Source organism: Salvelinus fontinalis, chromosome 34 (assembly GCF_029448725.1).
Source record: "Salvelinus fontinalis isolate EN_2023a chromosome 34, ASM2944872v1, whole genome shotgun sequence".
NCBI classification, from domain to species: domain Eukaryota; kingdom Metazoa; phylum Chordata; class Actinopteri; order Salmoniformes; family Salmonidae; genus Salvelinus; species Salvelinus fontinalis.
The window spans coordinates 38,598,751-38,624,353 of NC_074698.1; the positions used below are offsets into that span (position 1 = coordinate 38,598,751).

Consider the following 25,603-nt stretch of genomic DNA (forward strand, 5'->3'; position numbering starts at 1 on the left):
AGCCCCGGCCACGCTCCCTCTCTCCCTCTGGAGCCCCGGCCACGTTCCCTCCCTCCCTCTGGAGCCCCGGCCACGTTCCCTCCCTCCCTCTGGAGCCCCGGCCACGCTCCCTCCCTCCCTCTGGAGCCCCGGCCACGTTCCCTCCCTCCCTCTGGAGCCCCGGCCACGCTCCCTCTCTCCCTCTGGAGCCCCGGCCACGCTCCCTCTCTCCCTCTGGAGCCCGGCCACGCTCCCTCTCTCCTCCGCTCCTCAGCAGACGCGTTTGGAAAAATAAACGCAGGGAGCGGAGGATTGGGAGAGGTCAGAGGAGAGATTGAGAGAGGCTGGTGGCCAATATGTGTGTGTTTATCGCACCATGGGGAACAGTCCATTCCTACTCAGGCTTCCTCCAGCGAGTAACGTAGCATAGTAGTGTGTGTGTGTGTGTGTGTGTGTGTGTGTGTGTGTGTGTGTGTGTGTCTGCTTTCTTGCAGACATGTGAGCACGCACTGCTACAATGACCTATAACCCCTCACCCGTCCCCTGCCCAGACAGACAGACTTGTCTTTGAGAGGACGGAGGAAGGAAGAGGGGCTCCTCTGTTTGGGACCCAGGAAATGCTCGGAATGTAAAGAGGTACTGTCATAAGTCTGGGGGGTCCGAAATCTCAGCATTCTGAGGCTGTGTCCTAAATGCAACGCTATTCCCTATAGAGTGTGCTACTTTGGACCAGAGCCCTATGGGCCACACTCAACAGTAATGTACTACATAGGGAATATAAGGTGCCATTTGGGACACAGACTAGAACATGTAGGGGCCTAGACACAAGCCACACACACATAAAACATAGGCTTATGTGTAGTTTGTACTCATACCACAACAGGCTGCAGAGTAAATGTACACTGAACATAAAGACACACTGCATATCATAGATATCCAGCTCTCATCCGTGGCAAACTGGGTGGGGGGGCGGCTCCTGGACACTCCAACACACACACACACACACACACACACACACACACAAGAGTAGGCCTATGGCAAGGCCCACACACACACACACACACACCCCTAACACATACATACAGACTAACAGCATGGTCAATGCGTACTCACCCATTGGAGGTGCCCAGGTTGGCAGAGCCCAGAGAGGATCCCAACTTCCTGCTGTCCCACAGTCTCACCTCCCGACCCCGCATCTGTACACATAATCATGTAGTTTAATAAATACACTTTATAACACACACACACACACACACGACCGTGCATCTGAACATAAAATCATGTCACACACAAACAAACAAAATCACACACACACTTAAAAATGTGTGTGTAGTAATGTCGTCACCTGATCGAAGCCAGTGGTCAGTATGTGGTCAGAGTCCTTGACCCAAAGGATTCGAGAGTCCTTGTTACTCTGAAGTCCCTGGGCACTCTGTAGAGACACACAGGAGGACACAGAGTTTGATTGAATACCCGGATTAGGTTAAGGTCACAGACAGAGAGGCAATGAGGGAGAGACAATGAGGGAGAGACATTGAGCAACTTGTTATGGCTAAGAGTCATGATGTTTTACAGCAAATATGACTCAAACAACATGGACGTCACAGTTACAGTAGTAGAGGTGAAGACGTCACAGTTACAGTAGTAGAGGTGAAGACGTCACAGTTACAGTAGTAGAGGTGAAGACGTCACAGGTACAGTAGTAGAGGTGAAGACGTCACAGTTACAGTAGTAGGTGAAGACGTCACAGTTACAGTAGTAGAGGTGAAGACGTCACAGTTACAGTAGTAGGTGAAGACGTCACAGGTACAGTAGTAGAGGTGAAGACGTCACAGTTACAGTAGTAGAGGTGAAGACGTCACAGTTACAGTAGTAGAGGTGAAGACGTCACAGTTACAGTAGTAGAGGTGAAGACGTCACAGGTACAGTAGTAGAGGTGAAGACGTCACAGGTACAGTAGTAGAGGTGAAGACGTCACAGGTACAGTAGTAGAGGTGAAGACGTCACAGTTACAGTAGTAGAGGTGAAGACGTCACAGTTACAGTAGTAGATGAAGACGTCACAGGTACAGTAGTAGAGGTGAAGACGTCACAGGTACAGTAGTAGAGGTGAAGACGTCACAGGTACAGTAGTAGAGGTGAAGACGTCACAGGTACAGTAGTAGAGGTGAAGACGTCACAGTTACAGTAGTAGAGGTGAAGACGTCACAGTTACAGTAGTAGAGGTGAAGACGTCACAGTTACAGTAGTAGAGGTGAAGACGTCACAGGTACAGTAGTAGAGGTGAAGACGTCACAGTTACAGTAGTAGGTGAAGACGTCACAGGTACAGTAGTAGAGGTGAAGACGTCACAGGTACAGTAGTAGAGGTGAAGACGTCACAGTTACAGTAGTAGAGGTGAAGACGTCACAGTTACAGTAGTAGAGGTGAAGACGTCACAGTTACAGTAGTAGATGAAGACGTCACAGTTACAGTAGTAGATGAAGACGTCACAGTTACAGTAGTAGAGGTGAAGACGTCACAGGTACAGTAGTAGAGGTGAAGACGTCACAGGTACAGTAGTAGAGGTGAAGACGTCACAGGTACAGTAGTAGAGGTGAAGACGTCACAGTTACAGTAGTAGAGGTGAAGACGTCACAGGTACAGTAGTAGAGGTGAAGACGTCACAGGTACAGTAGTAGATGAAGACGTCACAGGTACAGTAGTAGAGGTGAAGACGTCACAGTTACAGTAGTAGAGGTGAAGACGTCACAGGTACAGTAGTAGAGGTGAAGACGTCACAGGTACAGTAGTAGAGGTGAAGACGTCACAGTTACAGTAGTAGATGAAGACGTCACAGTTACAGTAGTAGAGGTGAAGACGTCACAGTTACAGTAGTAGAGGTGAAGACGTCACAGTTACAGTAGTAGAGGTGAAGACGTCACAGGTACAGTAGTAGAGGTGAAGACGTCACAGGTACAGTAGTAGAGGTGAAGACGTCACAGGTACAGTAGTAGAGGTGAAGACGTCACAGGTACAGTAGTAGAGGTGAAGACGTCACAGGTACAGTAGTAGAGGTGAAGACGTCACAGTTACAGTAGTAGAGGTGAAGACGTCACAGGTACAGTAGTAGAGGTGAAGACGTCACAGTTACAGTAGTAGGTGAAGACGTCACAGTTACAGTAGTAGGTGAAGACGTCACAGGTACAGTAGTAGAGGTGAAGACGTCACAGTTACAGTAGTAGAGGTGAAGACGTCACAGGTACAGTAGTAGAGGTGAAGACGTCACAGGTACAGTAGTAGAGGTGAAGACGTCACAGTTACAGTAGTAGAGGTGAAGACGTCACAGGTACAGTAGTAGAGGTGAAGACGTCACAGTTACAGTAGTAGGTGAAGACGTCACAGTTACAGTAGTAGGTGAAGACGTCACAGGTACAGTAGTAGAGGTGAAGACGTCACAGTTACAGTAGTAGAGGTGAAGACGTCACAGTTACAGTAGTAGGTGAAGACGTCACAGTTACAGTAGTAGGTGAAGACGTCACAGGTACAGTAGTAGAGGTGAAGACGTCACAGGTACAGTAGTAGGTGAAGACGTCACAGGTACAGTAGTAGGTGAAGACGTCACAGGTACAGTAGTAGAGGTGAAGACGTCACAGGTACAGTAGTAGAGGTGAAGACGTCACAGTTACAGTAGTAGAGGTGAAGACGTCACAGGTACAGTAGTAGAGGTGAAGACGTCACAGGTACAGTAGTAGATGAAGACGTCACAGTTACAGTAGTAGAGGTGAAGACGTCACAGGTACAGTAGTAGAGGTGAAGACGTCACAGGTACAGTAGTAGAGGTGAAGACGTCACAGGTACAGTAGTAGAGGTGAAGACGTCACAGGTACAGTAGTAGGTGAAGACGTCACAGGTACAGTAGTAGGTGAAGACGTCACAGGTACAGTAGTAGAGGTGAAGACGTCACAGGTACAGTAGTAGAGGTGAAGACGTCACAGGTACAGTAGTAGAGGTGAAGACGTCACAGGTACAGTAGTAGAGGTGAAGACGTCACAGGTACAGTAGTAGAGGTGAAGACGTCACAGGTACAGTAGTAGAGGTGAAGACGTCACAGGTACAGTAGTAGAGGTGAAGACGTCACAGGTACAGTAGTAGAGGTGAAGACGTCACAGGTACAGTAGTAGAGGTGAAGACGTCACAGGTACAGTAGTAGAGGTGAAGACGTCACAGGTACAGTAGTAGATGAAGACTATACTACTACTAGGCGTCTTGCTGATAAACGTGTTGTTGACAGCGAAGGACGGTGTGTGAGATCAACATTAAGATAATGACAAACAATGAGAGATCATCTCAAAAGAGGACAGCCTGGAGAGGACAGTCTGGAGAGGACAGCCTGGAGAGGACAGTGACGACAGAGTGATTGACAGACTGACTCATCCAAAGTGGAGGGGAAACAAGAGACTGTTCTCTAGTGCTGCTTGTGAGAGATCCACAGAGGACAAACCAGGACTTGTCCAAATGAAATAATGAATGAAAGGCTTGTTATTGTTGTTGAACCAGACTAGGTGACTTCTGCCCCCGACACCAGGTTCTATTACTGCTACGACAGAGTCTCTATGTTACTGAAACACTGCTACCATGGAAATTGGTGTCAAAACAACATTGTTAGAACAACATTGTTGCACCATAAGATACTGTTAGACAGGGCTGCCCTGAAACTGACACAGGGTCAGGGAAGAGGAAGGATGTAACAACTGAGCTTAGCTTTTGCGTAACGGCACGGTAGCTTAGGTGTCATAATGTTGTGAGAATGTTAGACATGGTTCCTGCTCCCTTGACACTGATACAGGGAAGAGGAAGAGTGACTAACAGCTGAAGTTAGTTTAACGTTACAGTAGTTGTCACAACATGCCTAAAGATCTTCGGTGGAAACTGATGTCAAAACAACGTTGCTGGAATGTTCCTCGGGGCTGCTGCTCCCCTGACATTGATATGGGGTCAGGGAACTGGAAGGGTGACGAACAACAGAGGTTAGGTTGGCCTAATGACACAGATCTTTAAGTCTGAAAAACACAGACAAGCCCCCTGTGCATTTATCTATCTATCTCTTTGTCTCTCTGTGTCTCTGTGTGTCTCTCTCTGTCTCTGTGTCTCTCTCTGTCTCTGTGTCTCTCTCTGTCTCTGTGTCTCTCTCTGTCTCTGTGTGTCTCTGTGTCTGCCTGCCTGCCTGTCTGTCCTCATCCATGTGTGTGTCTTCCCATGTCTGCCTGCATTTCTGTGTGTGAGTGTGTGTGTGTGTGTGTACAGTACTCCAGTTACGCTGAGAGCCTCCTCTGGGCTTTGAGTTAACAGGCTCAGTGGAAGTTTCCAAAGAGCAAGCCGCTTGGCTTGTCCCCCCCCAAATTACTGTTGTCGTTTTTTACCACCCGTCTGTCGCCGTGCCAACCCTTGGAGGAGCGTGACACCACAGCTGTGCAACAACAAGGAGAGGGTTGACACGTGTGTGTGCTGTGTGTGGTGACATCTCTAAAGAGGGCAGTCGTCGCCCGGGCGCTCGCACAGCGACACTAATCACCTCGCTGCAAGGCAGAGGAAAAACAAACACGTGGAATACCCGAGCTGCCGTGTAGTTAGAGTGACAAGGCCTCTCACTGTCAACTGTGGGAACCCCTCATTCAAGAAAATGGTTGAATCCCAAGGCTTTTTGTCATGTATGGGACTGAACCAACAGGTTTATGAAAACAGGGGGTGCAAGTGGAGGAAAGAAAAAACAAACCTGGGGTAAAATCTGAGCTGCCGTGTAGTGCAGAGCTTCTAGATTAAAGTTTGAGTGTCAGGCCAGGACTCACTGTGGGAAGATCCCCGTTTTAGAATGTGTGGCAGTCCCCAAGTCATTCATCACATATGAGACTGAACCAACAGGTTGAAGAAAACAGGGGTGAAAATGAGACATAAACCTCTGCTCAAAGAGCTCTCCACATGTGCAGGGTGGGACCCATCACACATATGGGCCCTATCAGGTCTAATTAAAAGCCCACTTCCCCTCCTCCCTGCTCTCCCCCCTCCCTGACGTCTCCCTCACCACACTCCCAGCCTTGTGGTTTGGGGATCAACTGCTGAGGGGGACAGAAACATGGTCTGGTTCATCTTTACTTCTTAATTTAAACGCTTCATTGCGTTTTTCTCTCCATGGCTCTTCTCCACTGGTTACATACGGAGGACAAATGGACAAATGAGGACAAATGACACACACAAGTAGAGAAGTACACACGTGTACACACACACACACAATCAAATAGACAAAACACACTAATGTGCGCTCACAAACACACAGTAATTCAGCCTGTAAAGAAATGTGAGAATTGACAGATTGTAGAAGCTCAAGGCCTTGCGGGAGGATAGGTCGGTACAGGGAGGTGGACGTTAATTACACTTTGGAAATGTGTTCTCTATTGATTTCAATGGAAAGGAATCCCAGTCGGTCCTCTCCCTCTCCCCTGGGCCATCACACCACACATGGCCCAACCAAAACAAAAGGGCTTGAGCCAGTTCAATACACCAGGCCAAGGCTGTGTGTGTGTGTGTGTGTGTGTGTGTGTGTGTGTGTGTGCGTGCGTGCGTGCGTGCGTGCGTGCGTGCGTGCGTGCGTGCGTGTAGCTGCTCTGCTCCTACCATGGTCCTGTCCATATCAATGTAGCATGAAGTGCATATATCATTATCATCAAGGTTAAAGGTTTGATTGTGTGTTTGGGCCACCATCAAGGTTAAAGTTAGATGTATTACACCTGACTGTGAAGCGTGTAGAATTTGCCACACACACACACACACACACACACTTCAATAGAGCGGTCTTTAAAGGAAATCCTCAGATGTACTGTCTCTTGGAGCAGCATACCAGGCCTCGTATCCAACACCATCTGTGAGGTATATGGAGAACTCAGCAGAAGTGTTGGGGTCTCGTATCCAACACCAGCTGTGAGGTATATGGAGAACTCAGCAGAAGTGTTGGGGTCTTGTATCCAACACCAGCTGTGAGGTATATGGAGAACTCAGCAGAAGTGTTGGGGTCTTGTATCCAACACCAGCTGTGAGGTATATAGAGAACTCAGCAGAAGTGTTGGGGTCTTGTATCCAACACCAGCTGTGAGGTATATAGAGAACTCAGCAGAAGTGTTGGGGTCTTGTATCCAACACCAGCTGTGAGGTATATAGAGAACTCAGCAGAAGTGTTGGGGTCTTGTATCCAACACCAGCTGTGAGGTATATAGAGAACTCAGCAGAAGTGTTGGGGTCTTGTATCCAACACCAGCTGTGAGGTATATGGAGAACTCAGCAGAAGTGTTGGGGTCTTGGTAGGGGTCCAAATAACTCCATTGACTGGAGGACTATTAAACACATACCAAGCCAGATATTTCTTAAGCAACGTGGACACTAAACAAAGACAGAGATGATAACTCCTTAGTAAGATACACACCACAGCCACAGTGAAAGGTGGATGTTTCAAATTGTACAGTACCTTGGCAATGCCTTATACTATTGTACAGTACCTTCTCTTGGTTGGTGTTGAATGTTGCCATAACGTTAGGACAGTGTTGTCTGAAAGCAGCAGTGTTGGCCCTCATGCTTACTGGCAGCCACTGTGTACCAGTGTATGATACAAGCTGGTTTAATACAGGAGAACCGTCAACACAACTGTCTCATTGTGTTTAACGTACCATCTATCAGCTCTATCTGTTGTTGTAATAACAGACATGTCCCACAGCAACTAAATGACTTAGTAATAACTGACAGACAGCCACTCCATGTCAATGTCCCACAGCAACTAAATGAGTTCGTAATAACTGACAGACAGCCACTCCATGTCAAAGTCCCACAGTAACTAAATTACTTAGTAATAACTGACAGCCACTCCATGTCAAAGTCCCACAGTAACTAAATTACTTAGTAATAACTGACAGCCACTCCATGTCAAAGTCCCACAGTAACTAAATGACTTAGTAATAACTGACAGACAGCCACTCCATGTCAAAGTCCCACAGCAACTAAATGACTTAGTAATAACTGACAGCCACTCCATGTCAAAGTCCCACAGCAACTAAATTACTTAGTAATAACTGACAGCCACTCCATGTCAAAGTCCCACAGCAACTAAATGACTTCGTAATAACTGACAGACAGCCACTCCATGTCAAAGTCCCACAGCAACTAAATGACTTAGTAATAACTGACAGACAGCCACTCCATGTCAAAGTCCCACAGCAACTAAATGACTTAATAAACGAAATGCCTTGTTTTTGGCTCAGTGTAGTTAGGATACTCTCAGGCCTGAGCTGGGGAAGATGCCCAATGGCGCAGGCCAGACAATGACGCCAAGATGCACTAGCATGCACACACACACACACACACACACACACACACACACACACACACACACACACACACACACACACACACACACACACACACACACACACACACACACACAGGGCACTGTCGTGATCTCTTCTCTCATTTTCCTCAGTTAAAGTCACATACTGCTAAAAAGAGAAAAGGCCTAAAGATATAGCCTTGGAAACATATGCCTTACATCAAATCTAAAAAAACGTGCCTTGACCTAAATGACAGAGTAGACTAGAGGGCAGTCTCAGCCAGATGTCACCCTGTGTCTATGCTCTTGTGACAGAGTTACGTACACGCAAGATTCCATTCTGGGTGCAGAGATTACCCTCTGTCTGACCTGTAGAGTATACCTGCATCCCAAATGGCACCCTATTCCCTACGTAGTGCACTACTTTTGACCAGAGCACTATGGGCCCTTGGGATCGGATCAAAAGCAGTGCAGAGAAGTGTGCAATTTGAGACAGAGACAATGTGATTTACCATGACAGCAGCTTTCAACAGACAGCTCCAGGATTGAAGGCAAATAAACGGCAGTAATATCAAACAGAACACTGTGCACACACACACACACACACACACACACACACACACACACACACACACACACACACACACACACACACACACACACACACACACACACGCTAGCCCTACATCTAACAGTCTGACGGTGATGATGTCACTGTGTCCATTGTCCATACTAGATCTGATGGCACGCGTGCCTGACAGAGTCTCAGACACATGGTGATGTCATAATTCAGCAGCGCTCGCTGACAGCAGCGGCAGTGGTTGTGCAGGTGTGTATGTGTGTATGTGTGTGTGGGAGGGACACTGAGGCCAGGGGTGCCCTGGGCTATCCATCAGGCTATGGAGCTCCCCCTTTCTTCCCAGTCTCCCTCCTGTCTCCCCAAAAACGGTGTTTCAGATTTAGGGTAGGGGTTCTTGCCTGTCGGCCACTCAGCCTACAGAGAGCAGGGCTGCTGCTGACACCACAGGGCCCACAGAGAGCAGGGCTTCTACTGACACCACAGGGCCCACAGAGAGCAGGGCTTCTACTGACACCACAGGGCCCACAGAGTGCAGGGCTGCTGCTGACACCACAGGGCCCACAGAGAGCAGGGCTGCTGCTGACACCACAGGGCCCACAGAGAGCAGGGCTGCTGCTGACACCACAGGGCCCACAGAGAGTAGAGCTGCTGCTGACACCACAGGGCCTACATAGAGCAGGGCTGCAGGTGACACCACAGGAACCACAGAGAGCAGGGTTGCGGCTGAGCTGCTGCTGACACCACAGGGCCCACAGAGGACACAGCATCTGGACATCAGGCTGTCCAGAGGAACGAGTGGTATGTTTTCCTTAGCAGCAGAACAAAGAGAAACACAGAGCTCTGAGTTTTAGGAATCCACTCTCAGGAAGAGAGGGAGTGAAGAAGGAGGGAGAGAGTGATGGTGCGTGACTTGGAGGGTCTGAAGGGGGACGTAGAGAGGAAGAGAGGAGGACAGGGCTCACCTGCCTCAACGATGGGGTCATTTGGGGTCACAGACAGACCAATTCAACGGGAGAGGTACTTTGGAAGTGACGGGAAATGACATCATTAAATTGTGAGGCGAATAATAATACAGGTGTTGATGACAAAACGTAGAATTATGAAGAGAGAGGAAAGACTGGTCTGTACAGTTGGGGAAACAGTCACAACTCTCAGTCGGAGTGAGTGAGTGTGTAGCCTACTTCTCTCTAAGTGAGGGAGGGACTTCTCTCTAAGTGAGGGAGGGACTTCTCTCTAAGTGAGGGAGGGACTTCTCTCTAAGTGAGGGAGGGACTTCTCTCTAAGTGAGGGAGGGACTTCTCTCTAAGTGAGGGAGGGACTTCTCTCTAAGTGAGGGAGGGACTTCTCTCTAAGTGAGGGAGGGACTTCTCTCTAAGTGAGGGAGGGACTTCTCTCTAAGTGAGGGAGGGACTTCTCTCTAAGTGAGGGAGGGAAAGTGGAGATCTCCCCCCAAAGAAGGATGATCCTGTAATAACAAGGCAGGTATAAAAATGTGATGTGATTTACAATGAAAGGTGGTAGTCCTATTAAACACTCTGAGACAGACAGAAGACGTCTCCAAAAAAGACCCAGTCAGCATCTGCCTCAAAATATGATGGATTTATGAATCTATTTAATGTCCCTCTCCCAATAAAAACACAGGAGCCTTCTCACTCCCATTCTCCTTACGTATTAGCGAGCGGAGCTTAACCAGACAGAGAGCACATCTGTGTCACTCAGAGAGAATGTTGTTTCACCCACCAGGACTGTGTATCAGGTGTCAATGAGCACATATGGGAACAATTGCGCTCTCCCTCCCTCCCTCCCTTCCTCCCTCCCTCCCTCCCTCCCTCCCTCCCTTCCTCCCTCCCTCCCTCCCTCCCTCTCAAATTCCATGTGCTCACTGGGGCCATAAGTATGTTATGATGAGTACCAGTCCTGTAGAAATTGTTTAAACTGGCTTTCTCCCGCTGCTTATTTTTCCTATAGATCACATGACTTTGATATAGATGATTGATAGATGATATAACTTTAATGTCACATTGCCGTGATGGTTGTATTACTAATTGTAGTACTAACTCAAGGGTCATCGATCAGTGGTAGAAATCTCCCCTTCATTCCTTCATCAATCACTATTAAAATAAATGTATTCGTTCTTGGTTTTCATTATCCTCTCTAAACGTAATACAGGTTCAATAAAACACTTTCTTTATCCAGGAAATACAATTACAGTTTTAAAAACGTTCTCTAAAACCTCATGTCTAAAATGTCACTTCTTAAAACCTAACCCTAACCTTAACCACACTTCTAACCTTATGCCTAACCTTAACCACACTTTTAAACGTATGCCTAACCTTAAATTAAGTTAAACAAACAGCATGCATTTTTAGGATATAGACAATTTCGACTTTGTGGCTGTGGTAACAAGTGACAAGCGTTAATAATGCCTCCTGCAGTGCTGACAGACCAGGCATCCGTTCCAGACCTAGCTAATCAAACTGCCCAGTGTTCTGATTAAAGGAACTGTGTCCCCCTGCCTGGTCTGGTCTGCTGCACAGAGCTGCTGTGGTGGAATTGGAACCTGATTACTGCCTCCGCCTCCGGACAGACCAGCGACCAGAAATACTGTATTCCAGACCTGGGTTCAAATACTACTGAGCATTTTATTGAGCTACGTGGAGTTGGACAGGGTTTGCAGATGGGTGGGGTTTGCTCCTTTGTGACTTTTCCCATTGCTTCCATTGTGCCAGGCAAGCTCAATCAAGCACAGCCAAAGTATATGAAAGAAAGCAAATACTACTTGAACCCAGGTCAGCTGTACTGTCAAGAATCAGACATACCCTACCCCAGCTGCACTCCTTCATCCCTCAACCAGCTCCTCATTTCCCCTCTCTTCCACTCCTCTAATGGAGCCATCCCTCTTTCCCTTCATTCACCCTCTCCTTTAATCAATAACCCTCACCCCATTTCCTTTGCATCATCTATCCTTAAAACAGACCGATTCCACTTTATTCTTTTCATGTACAGGCAATTAGTTCTTTCACTAACTATTTGACTTTCATGTACCACCATTTTCTCATTCATGCCCCATTTGCGCCATTATTCAGACTCAGAATAGGGCTGACCTATTCACTGTCTCCAATTTTATTCCCTCTTTTCACAGAAGCCGGTAGACCGGCCGCAAATAGGACAGGAGGGACAGAGCGAGGGACAGAGCGAGGGAAACTGGGGAAAACGGGAGGAAGAAAAAAAACATACAAATCAAACCAGCCAATTTATTCTTTCATTTCCTCTCCCGCTGACCACCACTTTTTCAACCATTAATTGGAAACATCTTCCAGTTCCCGCCCTCACTTTGTCTCTCCTCAAACTCTGAACCCACAGATCCTTCTTTATTTTTCTCTACCTCTCATTCCCTTCTTCTCTCCACCTTTCGTTCCTCTACTGCAATTAAAATCAGAGGTAAGCGTCAGAACAGAGATTCATATCTATTAGAAGGCTAAAGCCTAGATGATGGGGGGGGGGGGGGGGGGGGGGGGGCAGCTGAAACAGCAGTGACTTGAGTTTTGACCTCGTCGTACACCGTTGGGTCAAACCCCCCTGACACACTAATACACATGGGAGGATTTAGTTACTTAAACTTGAGCTTAACATCTCAGCTTCAAATCTTTGAAGAAATTTACCTCAGAAAAATACACTTATCTTACTGCTTGAGATATCTAGACAGTGTTTCCACTATACGCATTTTAAATCATGGCCGCAAAATATTGCAAAATATATATATATTTTTTTTTTTCTTCAAAATTGCAAAATATATTTTTTTATTTTTTTTTGAGGGGGGGGTAGTTTTCATAATGATAAAAGGTTTTCAGTGTAAACTTAAATGACTAAAACCAGATGTAAAGTACGTAGAAAAGATAATTGACCAACACATTTTTAAATAAGATCACCTTCAAGAACTAAAAAACACCAAAATAAAAACTAAAAAGTCTTGGAGACCTCTGTAATTCCAAAATGGCATGGCATGGGGCCCCCATTGATTTGTTAACATGTTTGAGACACTCAGATGGCATAAGAACAAGGCATAAACCATGGGAAAATGTGTATAACTGCAGAAAATTTGCTTTAAAAAAGCTAAATGTTGTTTCTCAGCCAGAGACCCCCACCTTTTATTCACTAAATGTGTCTGCTGTTGTCTTCATGCCATTCTCTCCACCTCTCTCTCCCCTGTCTTTCTAGGAGTGAGTTACAAATACTAAAGAGATGGGAAAAAATATGATATGAACCATAGAGACAGTAGGAGGGCTGTGGGCCATGGCTGTAGGCTGCCATCACGGGAATAGTGATATGGCCCTCAATTATGCTCTGTGTGTGTGTGTGTGTGTGTGTGTGTGTGTGTGTGTGTGTGTGTGTGTGTGTGTGTGTGTTGGCAGGATAAATATAGTATACAGTGTGTATGGGATATCCAGAAGGGTTTTCCCTCCCAGCTGTTTGTTTCCCCCAGACTACATTCCCACAGCCTTCCTGGGAAAAAAAGTGTGGAGTTGAGGAGAGGAAGATAAGATAGATGGAACACAGAGAGGGGGATTGGAGAGAAGAGGAATGGTAGTGATAGAAAGTCCTTGGTGGCCAACTCATGATGTAAACAGAGGATATCCCAGTGTCATTCCACACACACACGGTACCAGTCAAAAGGTTGGACACACCTACTCATTCAAGGGTTTTTCTTTATCTTGACTATTTTCTACATTGTAGAATAATAGTGAAGACATCAGAACTATAAAATGACACATATGGAATCATGTAGTAACCAAAACAGTGTGCAAAGCTGTCATCAAGGCAAAGGGTGGCTACTTTGAAGAATCTAAAAAATATTTAGACTTGTTTAACACTTTTTTGGTTACTACATGATTCCATATGTGTTATTTCATAGTTTTGATGTCTTCACTATTATTTTACAATGTAGACAATAGTAAAAAAAAATCCATTGAATAAGTAAGTGTGACCAAACTTTTGACTGGTGCTGTCCATACATACACATACACACACTTTATATCTGCCATTTAAAAAGAGTTGTGATCCTGAAAGAAGAAAACCTTCTATTATATAACACCTTTATACCGGCCCATGGGACGCAAGTGCAGATGTGCCCCAGATATTACCACACATTCACACCAGTGCCAAGCCACTGACTAAATAAAACCCTGCGTTGGTCAGGCTCCATTATGCACACACATAATACTCCGCTCTCAGAGTGTGTTTTGGAATTAGCAAGGAAAGATTTCCATCTTCAATTACAGGTCTCTTCAGAGAATGATTGGCAGCCGGGTTAGTTTCCATTTCGCTAGGGGACTTTGAGAGATTGACGGCCACTACACCGCCTGCCGCAAAGACGTCACTCACTGTTTGGTTTCAGAACGGGCAAGAAACAACACTGGCCTTCAGGATCCTTCAACCTGATGGTAAAATAAAACAGGAACAACACAAAAAGCTGAGTTCTGAAAAGAGATCATCTATCCTTCAATAAAGAGGGTGGACGGGGTCATAAGGAGAGATCCAGAGCAGGTCATAAGGTCTGTTTTTTATTTAACCTTTATTTAACTATCCAAGTCAGTTCAGAACAAATTCTTATTTACAATGCCGGCCTACAAAAGGCCTCCTGCAGGGACGGGGGCTGGGATTAAAAAATACATGTGTTGTTTAAATATAAGACAAAACACACATCACGACAAGAGACACCACAACACTACATAAAGAGAGACCTAAGACAACAACATAGCATGGCAGCAACATAGCATGGCAGCAACACAGCATGGTAGCAACACAACATGGCAGCACAAAACATGGTACAAACATTATTGGGCACAGACAACAGCACAAAGGAAAGAAAGTAGAGGCCACAATACATCACGCAAAGCAGCCACAACTGTCAGTAAGAGTGTCCATGATTGAGTCTTTGAATTAAGTGTGAGATAAAACTGTCCAGTTTTAGTGTTGCTTGCAGCTTGTTCCAGTCGCTAGCTGCAGGGAACTGAAAAGAGGAGTGACCCAGGGATGTGTGCACTTTGGGGACCTTTATCAGAATGTGACTGGCAGAAAGGGTGTTGTATGTGGAGGATGAGGGCTGCAGTAGATATCTCAGATAGGGGGGAGTGAGGCCTAAGAGTGTTTAATAAATAAGTATCAACCAGTGGGTCTTGCAACGGGTATACAGAGATGACCAGTTTACAGAGGAGTATAGAGTGCAGTGATGTGTCCTACAAGAAGCATTGGTGGCAAATCTGATGGCCGAATGGTAAAGAACATCTAGCCGCTCAAGAGCACCCCTTACCTGCCGATCTATAAATTACATCTCCGTAATCTAGCATGGGTAGGATGGTCATCTGAATCAGGGTTAGTTAGGCAGCTGGGGTGAAAGAGGAGCGATTACGATAGAGGAAACCAAGTCTAGATTTAACTTTAGCCTGCAGCTTTGATATGTGCTGAGAGAAGGACAGTGTACCGTCTAGTCATACTCCCAAGTACTTGTATGAGGTGACTACCTCAAGATCTAAAGCCTCAGAGGTAGTAATCACACAGGTGTGGGAGGGGCATTCTTCTTACCAAACCACATGACCTTTGTTTTGGAGGTGTTCAGAACAAGGTTAAGGGCAGAGAAAGCTTGTTGGACACAAAGAAAGCTTTGTTGTAGAGCGTTTAACACAAAATCCAGGGAGGGGCCAGCCGAGTATAAAACTGTTCAATAAGGAGAGATTCAGGGCAGGTCATAAGGTCTGCTGAATGTGTAGTGTGCAGGCTGCGGCTGTATTGGCCCTGTAGTTTGTCCACAAACCTGTGGCTAAAAATACAGACAGGAAAATGGAGGACAGGTGGTCCAACTACCTCCGTGCTGAACGTAACGGCAGCAGGCGCTCTGAGCTCCGGCTTTCCCACAGGTGTAGGCTTTCAGTAGCTGGCACGCGTCTTCAAAACCCTCCTCCGCTACTCTCTTTTATTTCCTGGAGGATATCATCCACCTCTTCCTCATCTGTTTACCCAGGATTGTTAAAGAACGTAAATAAACAATGAAGTCCTATGTGAGTTCCCTAAAAAGCCAAGTATTGGCGATTCCAAATCAGGACTTTAGTTTATTGCCTACAAGTCCAAGTTACTGTGAGTAAGTTCTTGCCATTCAGTACATGCATCCTCCCAGATACACAAACCAAAACACCCCCTCCTCCCGGATAACCTATACTGGTGGGATAGGGTGCTTCACGTGTTACCCCCCTCTTTCAATCGGTGCCACGTGATTTTTCTTGACGCAGACGAGGCAACTTTCAGAAATAGTCTCAGAGGCCAGGTCGCTCTGTGTGTCTGCAGGTCCCTCCATCAGACACCGTCATACAGCCACGTCTAGAAATCCTGGCTAAAGGGCAGCCAATTTGGGGTTTTGCCGACGTCCTTTTATGGTCAACTGGCCTTTCGGTTTTAACCATGTGTTTCCGGGACAAGCGTCAGGTGACAATGGCCCGCACACGACCACTGCCAAGAAGAACATATCGTCCCAGTCAATGCTAGGAAAGGAGCGTCCGGTCGGGGTGAGCTGATAAAGTCTGACGGTGCAGAGGGTAATCTAATACGGTACGAGATGTTTGCTGAGGAAATCACACAGGGTGCAAAAATCATTAGTGAGCCTGATAGACAGGCCTTTCTGAGTTCTGTTCTGATGACTCATGGTGAGTCAGGAATAAAAGACTGACGAGTCAGAGAACTTGTTTTTATTTGCTTATTTTGGGCTGCTACATTAGGAGGGGTTGTTACAGTCAGCACATCTGCTAAGCAGATATAAATGCCTTTGAGAAAGATTAGGAACAACACATTTTCATATACTCAAATCATCCTGCACCTGTAAGATGAAGCCAAGCGAAGCCAAGAGGTCACAAGGGGAATGGTGGGAAACGGACAAACCACCAATCTCACAGGTTATATTATGATTCTGGCAGGAGATATGAAACCCACTTTATCTCCACTCCATTCCACTGGAGGTCCAAACTCTAGTGCTGTTCCTTCCTACTCCCCTGGGCTCTTTCCAACTTCCTTTTTCCTCACCTCCTTCTCAAAACACATTGGAGGAGAAGATCCAAGGTCCCTTCCCTCTAACCTTTTCCTCCAATAACTTTTGAGAAAAAGTCTAGAAGAGAGGATGTGAGGAATCGAGGAAAGACTAATGAGAAAGAATCTAGGACTAACGGACCCGTGTGGTAGAGCATGGTGCTTGCAATACCAGGTTTGTGGGTTTGATTCCCACAGGGGACCAGTACGGAAAAGTATGAAGTCACTACAGTAACTGGTACTGGATAAGAGCTTCTGCTAAATGACTAAAATGCAACAGCTTTGCCCCAGTGGAGCTGGTGAGATCAACATCTCTGTAATATTTGCCCAAACCTACAAATCACTTTAACTGCAGTGTGAAGTGATATAAAACACACAGAAGTGGGGAGGAAGGCTGTGATTATTTCGCCACGGTGCTAATTGGGCCTGAGTGCCCACAGCAGTTGGCAAACCATCCAGTCAGCTAGGAGTCTGGCCTGAGACCAGGAAGTACTGTGATGTGGTCACCCTGGGGCCTGGGGACACAGCATGGCTCACTACACCCCCAGCTGGCTGGCTTCTCCCTCTGGGACAGTTCTCCAGGGAACACTGGACATAAGAGCTCAGCAACAGAAAATCACCTAACATCAAGACAGAGCCCACTGGAGATAGATATCACCTAACACCAAGACAGGTGATCTCTCTCTCCAGTGGGCTCTATCTACATGTTAGGTGATATCTCTCTCCAGTGGGCTCTGTCTTGGTGTTAGGTGATATCTCTCCCCAGTGGGCTCTAACACCAAGACAGAGCCCACTGGAGAGAAATATCACCTAACATGTAGACAGAGCTCACTGGCGAGACATCAAAACTATGAAATAACACATATGGAACCATGTTATAACCAAAAACAAATGTTATATTGGAGATTCTTTAAAGTGGTCACCCTTTGCCTTGATTTTGTTGTTGAGCTTTTCACACTCTTGACATTCTCTCAACCACCTTAATGAGGTAGTCACCTGGAATGCATTTCAACTAACAGGTGTGCCTTGTTAAAAGTTTCCTTCCTATTAATGCGTTTGAGCCAAATCAGTTGTGTTGTGACATGGTAGGGGTGGTATACAGAAGATAACCCTATTTGGTAAAAGACCAAGTCCATATTATGGCAAGAACAGCTCAGATAACCACAGAGAAAGGACAATCCATTATTACTTTAAGACATGAAGGTCAGTCAATACGGAACATTTAGAGAAGCTTTACATTTTCTTCAAGTGCAGTCGCAAAAACCATGAAGCGCTATGACGAAACTGGCTCTCATGAGGACCGCCACAGGAAAGGAAGACCCAGAGTTACCTCTGCTGTAGAGGATACATTCATTAGAGTTACCAGTCTCACAAATTGCAGCCCAAATAAATGCTTCACAGAGTTCAAGTAACAGACACATCTGAACATCAACATCAAGTGTTCAGAGGAGACTGCGTGAATCAGGCCTTCATGGTCGAATTGCTGCAAAGAAACCACTACTAAAGGACACCAATAAGAAGAGACGTGCTTGGTTCCAACCACCGTGTCTTGGTGAGACACAGAGTAGGTGAACGGATGATCTCTGCATGTGTGGTTCCCACTGTGAAGCATGGAGGAGGAGGTGTGATGGTGCTTTGCTGGTGACCCTGTCTGTGATTTATTTACAATTCAAGGTACACTTAAACAGCATGGCTATCACAGCATTCTGCAGCGATACGCCATCCCATCTGGTTTGCGCTTAGTGGGACTATCATTTGTTTTTCAACAGGACAATGACCCAACACACCTCCAGGCTGTGTAAGGGCTATTTGCGTGCTCAGTATATGTGGGAACTCCTTCAAAACTGTTGGAAAAGCATTCCAGGTGAAGCTGGTTGAGAAAATGCCAAGTGTGCGCAAAGCTGTCGTCAAGGCAAAGGGTGGCTACTTTGAAGAATCTAAAATATATGTTGATTTGTTTAACACTTTTTTGGTTACTACATGATTCCATATGTGTTATTTCATAGTTTTGTTGTCTTCACTATTATTCTACAATGTAGAATTTTTTTTTTTTAAATTAAGAAAAACCCTTGAATGAGTAGGTGGGCAATCACACAGCCCTCCGTGGAATGAGTTTGACACCTGTGATATAGTGTGTCACGTATAAATATAGAGGGTAGTGCTTTATTCTACAGTACCACTTCAACTGATATTTGACTGGTGTTTACAGGATGAACATTATGTAGTAACAATGGGTACTTTCTAAAGTCTATTATTTAATTAGACAAACTGGTTGAATCACTGTTTCCATGTAATTTCAACAACAAAAAATCTACGTGGAAAACTGATTGGATTTGCAAAACTTAAGTTAATTTCTTACTTTTTTCACTCAACTTTTAACCTAAATCCAATGTCATGGTGAAATGTTTTGTTGATTTCACGTTGAATTCATGTTAGTTGACAACTCAAGCAAATGTAAATAAAAAATAGACTTTGAACTGACGTCTGTGCCTAGTGGGATATGTGTTAATTCACTCCCCAAGCAGGCCCTACACTACACTGAGATGTGTCCACTCCTCTACTGTAATACACTGGTGTCACGATCCCTCCCCAAGCAGCCCCTACACTACACTGAGATGTGTCCACTCCTCTACTGTAATACACTGGTGTCACGATCCCTCCCCAAGCAGGCCCTACACTACACTGAGATGTGTCCACTCCTCTACTGTAATACACTGGTGTCACGATCCCTCCCCAAGCAGGCCCTACACTACACTGAGATGTGTCCACTCCTCTACTGTAATACACTGGTGTCACGATCCCTCCCCAAGCAGGCCCTACACTACACTGAGATGTGTCCACTCCTCTACTGTAATACACTGGTGTCACGATCCCTCCCCAAGCAGGCCCTACACTACACTGAGATGTGTCCACTCCTCTACTGTAATACACTGGTGTCACGATCCCTCCCCAAGCAGGCCCTACACTACACTGAGATGTGTCCACTCCTCTACTGTAATACACTGGTGTCACGATCCCTCCCCAAGCAGGTCCTAGACTACACTGAGATGTGTCCACTCCTCTACTGTAATACACTGGTGTCACGATCCCTCCCCAAGCAGGTCCTACACTACACTGAGATGTGTCCACTCCTCTACTGTAATACACTTGGTTACACGATCCCTCCCCGGACCCCCCAGTGGTGACCCATGGCAGGCGTTCACCACATCCCTGACAGACACAGTGATTAATAGCCTGAATCCAACTACACCAACAAACAGCTGAATCTCCAGCATGGAAACCACACAACCAGGCTCCAGGACACCATCAGGGCGTCAACTATGACAGAATCCTTTGAACGCTAAATTACCCCAACTCTCAACTTGAGAGGGAAAGTGAGAAGGGACTTTTCCACCGCTCTAGGAGTGATGAACCGTAAACTGTCACAGGACTCCTCGTCTTCAGAAACTCAATTAGCGTGAGATGATGTAATTTGGCGTTGGATTGAGGGAATTAGCGGTGTTGTTGACCTTCCCGCCATGTGTCAGCCAGATTTCACAAACCACCCTACTCCGTTCCAATCTCTTCCTCCATTCCTGTACATAGGAATAAAGCATTCTGGGATTCTTGTCTTCGCTTTAACTCTTTACACTTGTACACGGGTTCAAAATAGCAGATATGGACACTGATTAGTCCCTAAATTGGAACGCAGTGGCTGTACAGTAAAATGCTATACATGAGGTCAGAGGTCAAGGTCTCTACTTCACAGCGCAGCACTTGTTTTGACTGACAGCAGTTCTGAACTTGAACACAGTGCGCAACAAGAAGTTGCCCCCATTCCTCCCACTGGGAAACAAATGTTTTGTTGTCTGAGTGAGGGAAATCCTGTTAATAAAGAGGACTCAACGTATTTTGAAAGATGAGACACTGAGGATTATAATAAATACCGCTTTGATGTCATACAAGCAAGCCAAGCACCCATTAATCCAGATGTGTACTTTTCCTTATCATAAAACTCATGTCATACAGTGTCAACGTTTATGATCACTATGCTTAATGTACAGTTAGAAGATGACATGACGTCATACCCTGGGTTGTTCTGAACAGAACGAGCCTGTTTGTATAATTGACAAGAAATGTGGTGAGGAACACTATTCGGAATGCACTCGTAACTCTATTCTACACGCACCAAAATTACAATCTGCTTTGCCTTGTGAAAGACTAACATTGTTTTTAGTAACTTAGCTAGTCATGTTGGCAATAAAACATGCTTTCAAATGATGCCCACCTGACCAGATTCTGATTTATAGATGGACTGTTTTTTGGAATGGGGAAACAACAACAGTAATTGTCTAAAGGCGGGGATGCAGGGCTGTGTCCCAAACAAAACAACTACAAGTCTGCTTGCTGTAGTTCCTCAACGGCACACCTAGGAGAGCTCAAAATAGCACCTTACAGTTGAAGACTCTTCTTTGAGTTATAAAAGTGCATTGAAATTACGTAGGAACTGTGCACACTTTGGAGAGGTGTGAAGGCAGTTTGCCTGGCGGGTGGGAGTGGTGGGCCAGTAACCGGAAAGTTGCTTGATCGAATCCCTGAGCCAACAAGGCATAAATGTGTCGTTCTGCCCTTGAGCAAGACAGTTAACCAACAACAACTGCTCCCCAGAGCGCCGATGTCGATTAAGGCAGGTCCCCGCACCTTTCATTTAGATTTGGAAAGTATTCAGACCCCTTTACTTTTCCCACATTGTTACATTTCGGCCTTATTCCAAAATTTCTTAAATACGTTTTTTCCTCATCAATCTGCACACAATATCCCATAATGACAAAGCAAAAACAGGTTTTTAGAAATACCTTATTTACATAAGTATTCAGACCCTTTGCTATGAGACTCAAAATTAATCTCAGGTGCATCCTGTTTCTATTGATCATCCTTGAGATGTTTCTACAACTTGATTGGAGTCCACCTGTGGTAAATTCAATTGATTGGACATGATTTGGAATGGCACACACCTGTCTATATAAAAGGTCCCACAGTTGACAGTGCATGTCAGAGCAAAAACCAAGTCATGAGATCGAAGGAATTGTCCGTAGACCTCCGAGACAGGATTGTGTCGATGCACAGATCTGGGGAAGGGTACAAAAACATTTTTGCAGCTTTGAAGGTCCTCAAGAACACAGTGGCCTCCATTATTCTTAAATGGAATAAGTTTGGAACCACCAAGATTGTTCCTAGAGCTGGCCGCCCAGCCACACTGAGCGATCGGGAGAGAAAGGCCTTGGTCAGGGAGGTGACCAAGAACCCGATGGTCACTCTGACAAAGCTCCAGAGTTTCTCTGTGGAGTTGGGAGAACCTTCCAGAAGGACAACCATCTCTGCAGCACTCCACCATTCAGGCCTTTATGGTAGAGTGGCCAGACGAAAGCCACTCCTCAGTAAAAGGCACATGACAGCCTGCTTAGAGTTGGCCAAAAGGCGCCCAAAGACTCTCAAACCATGAGAAACAAGATTCTGAATGCCAAGCGTCACATCTGAAGAAAACCGGGCACCATCCCTACGGTGTGGGGATGTTTTTCAGCGGCAGGGACTGGGAGACTAGTCAGGATCGAGGGAAAGATGAACGGAGCAAAGATCAGAGAGATCCTTGATGAAAAGCTACTCCAGAGTGCTCAGGACCTTCAGATTGGGGTGAAGGTTCACCTTCCAACAGGAAAACAACCCTAAGCACACAGCCAAGACAACGCAGGAGTGGCTTCGGGACAGGTCTCTGAATGTCCTTGAGTGGCCCAGCCAGAGCCCGGACTTGAGGCCGATAGTGGCTTCACTCACCACAGTTATTTAGATAAGGCTGAGGGAAACAGACCTTTGGATCTGGGAGCTCTGCGGCACTCACCACAGTTATTTAGATAAGGCTGAGGGAAACAGACCTTTGGATCTGGGAGCTCTGCGGTACTCACCACAGTTATTTAGATAAGGCTGAGGGAAACAGACCTTTGGATCTGGGAGCTCTGCGGTACTCACCACAGTTATTTAGATAAGGCTGAGGGAAACAGACCTTTGGATCTGGGAGCTCTGCGGCACTCACCACAGTTATTTAGATAAGGCTGAGGGAAACAGACCTATGGATCTGGGAGCTCTGCGGTACTCACCACAGTTATTTAGATAAGGCTGAGGGAAACAGACCTTTGGATCTGGGAGCTCTGCGGTACTCACCACAGTTATTTAGATAAGGCTGAGGGAAACAGACCTTTGGATCTGGGAGCTCTGCGGTACTCACCACAGTTATTTAGATAAGGCTGAGGGAAACAGACCTTTGGATCTGGGAGCTCTGCGGTACTCACCACAGTTATTTAGATAAGGCTGAGGGAAACAGACCTTTGGATCTGGGAGCTCTGCGGTACTCACCACTGTTATTTAGATAAGGCTGAGGGGAACAGACCTTTGGATCTGGGAGCTCTGCGGTACTCACCACTGTTATTTAGATAAGGCTGAGGGAAACAGACCTTTGGATCTGGGAGCTCTGTGGTACTCACCACAGTTATTTAGATAAGGCTGAGGGAAACAGACCTTTGGATCTGGGAGCTCTGCGGTACTCACCACAGTTATTTAGATAAGGCTGAGGGAAACAGACCTTTGGATCTGGGAGCTCTGCGGTACTCACCACAGTTATTTAGATAAGGCTGAGGGAAACAGACCTTTGGATCTGGGAGCTCTGCGGCACTCACCACTGTTATTTAGATAAGGCTGAGGGGAACAGACCTATGGATCTGGGAGCTCTGCGGTACTCACCACAGTTATTTAGATAAGGCTGAGGGAAACAGACCTTTGGATCTGGGAGCTCTGCGGTACTCACCACAGTTATTTAGATAAGGCTGAGGGAAACAGACCTTTGGATCTGGGAGCTCTGCGGTACTCACCACTGTTATTTAGATAAGGCTGAGGCAAACAGACCTTTGGATCTGGGAGCTCTGCGGTACTCACCACAGTTACGTGATGAGTGGCGCTGAAACTAAACCCCCAAACAGCGATACACACACAGATGGCAACACCGCACCACAGAAGAAGGAAAATAAATCATTATAGTGTGTGTATGTGAGAGAGTCTGGACAACTCGCCACTTCAGACACACACACACTCCCCCCCCCCCCCCCCTCGCGTAGGGGAGAACTGAGCCTCAATTTTTATTTTTATTTTTTATTTAACTAGGCTAGTCAGTAAGCAATACAAAGGGTCAGCATTGTGTTGGCTGGAGGCTGTTGTGGCTGGAGGCTGCAGGCTGCTGTGGTGCTCTGAATTTCACAGGCCTGTCTGAGAAGTTCCACATGTGCGGCAGGCCTGTCCTGGCCATGTTGGTAGGTAGTTAACCAACAGGACTGTTATTATTACAGTCGTGGCCAAAAGTTTGGAGAATGACAAAGGTATTTTTGTCAGATGTTACTATGGAATACTGAAGTATAATTACAAGCATTTCATAAGTGTCAAAGGCTTTTATTGACAATTACATGAAGTTGATGCAAAGAGTCGATATTTGCAGTGTTGACCCTTCTTTTTCAAGACCAATTCAATCCACTCTGGCATGCTGTCAATTAACTTCTGGGCCACATCCTGACTGATGGCAGCCCATTCTTGCATAATCAATGCTTGGAGTTTGTCAGAATTTGTGGGGTTTTGTTTGTCCTCACGTCTCTTGAGGATTGACCACAAGTTCTCAATGGGATTAAGGTCTGGGGAGTTTCCTGGCCATGGACCCAAAATATCGATGTTTTGTTCCCCGAGCCACCTAGTTTTCACTTTTTCCTTAAGGCAAGGTGCTCCATTATGCTGGAAAGGGCATTGTTCGTCACCAAACTGTTCCTGGTTGGGAGAAGTTGCTCTCGGAGGATGTGTTGGTACCATTCTTTATTCATGGCTGTGTTCTTAAGCAAAATTGTGAGTGAGCTCACTCCCTTGGCTGAGAAGCAACCCCACACATGAATGGTCTCAGGATGCTTTACTGTTGGCATGACACAGGACTGATGGTAGCGCTCACCTTGTCTTCTCCGGACAAGCTTTTTTACGGATGCCACAAACAATCGAAAAGGAGATTCATCAGAGAAATTGACTATACCCCAGTCCTCAGCAGTCCAATCCCTGTACCTTTTGCAGAATATCAGTCTGTCTCTGATGTTTTTCCTGGAGAGAAGTGGCTTCTTTGCTGCCCTTATTGACACCAGGCCATCCTCCAAAAGTCTTCGCCTCACTGTGCGTGCAGATGCACTCACTCATGCCATTCCTGAGCAAGATCTGTACTGGTGGTGCCCCGATCCCGCAGCTGAATCAACTTTAGGAGACGGTCCTGGCGCTTGCTGGACTTTCTTGGGCGCCCTGAAGCCTTCTTCACAACAATTGAACCGCTCTCCTTGAAGTTCTTGATGGTCCGATAAATGGTTGATTTAGGTGCAATCTTACATGCAGCAATATCCTTGCCTGTGAAGCCCTTTTTGTGCAAAGCAATGATGACGGCACGTGTTTCCTTGCAGGTAGCCGTGGTTGACAGAGGAAGAACAATGATTCCAAGCACCATCCTCCTTTTGAAGCTTCCAGTCTGTTATTCGAACTCAAACATACAGAGTGATCTCCAGCCTTGTCCTTGTCAACACTCACACC

The 25,603-nt window shown here is 46.2% G+C and overlaps 1 protein-coding gene across 1 annotated transcript in view; it reads right to left on the reverse strand.

The window, feature by feature from the left end:
• Positions 1-1,060: 1,060 nt before the first annotated feature.
• Positions 1,061-25,603, reverse strand: part of LOC129833865 (coronin-7-like) — a 67,941-nt gene continuing 43,398 nt past the window's right edge. The window contains exons 8-9 of the mRNA XM_055898707.1: positions 1,325-1,411; positions 1,061-1,175 (exon numbers count right to left, since the gene is read on the reverse strand). Coding sequence (XP_055754682.1) covers positions 1,089-1,175; positions 1,325-1,411 — 174 coding nt within the window. The 3' untranslated portion in view covers positions 1,061-1,088. The remainder of the gene's footprint in view (positions 1,176-1,324; positions 1,412-25,603) is intronic.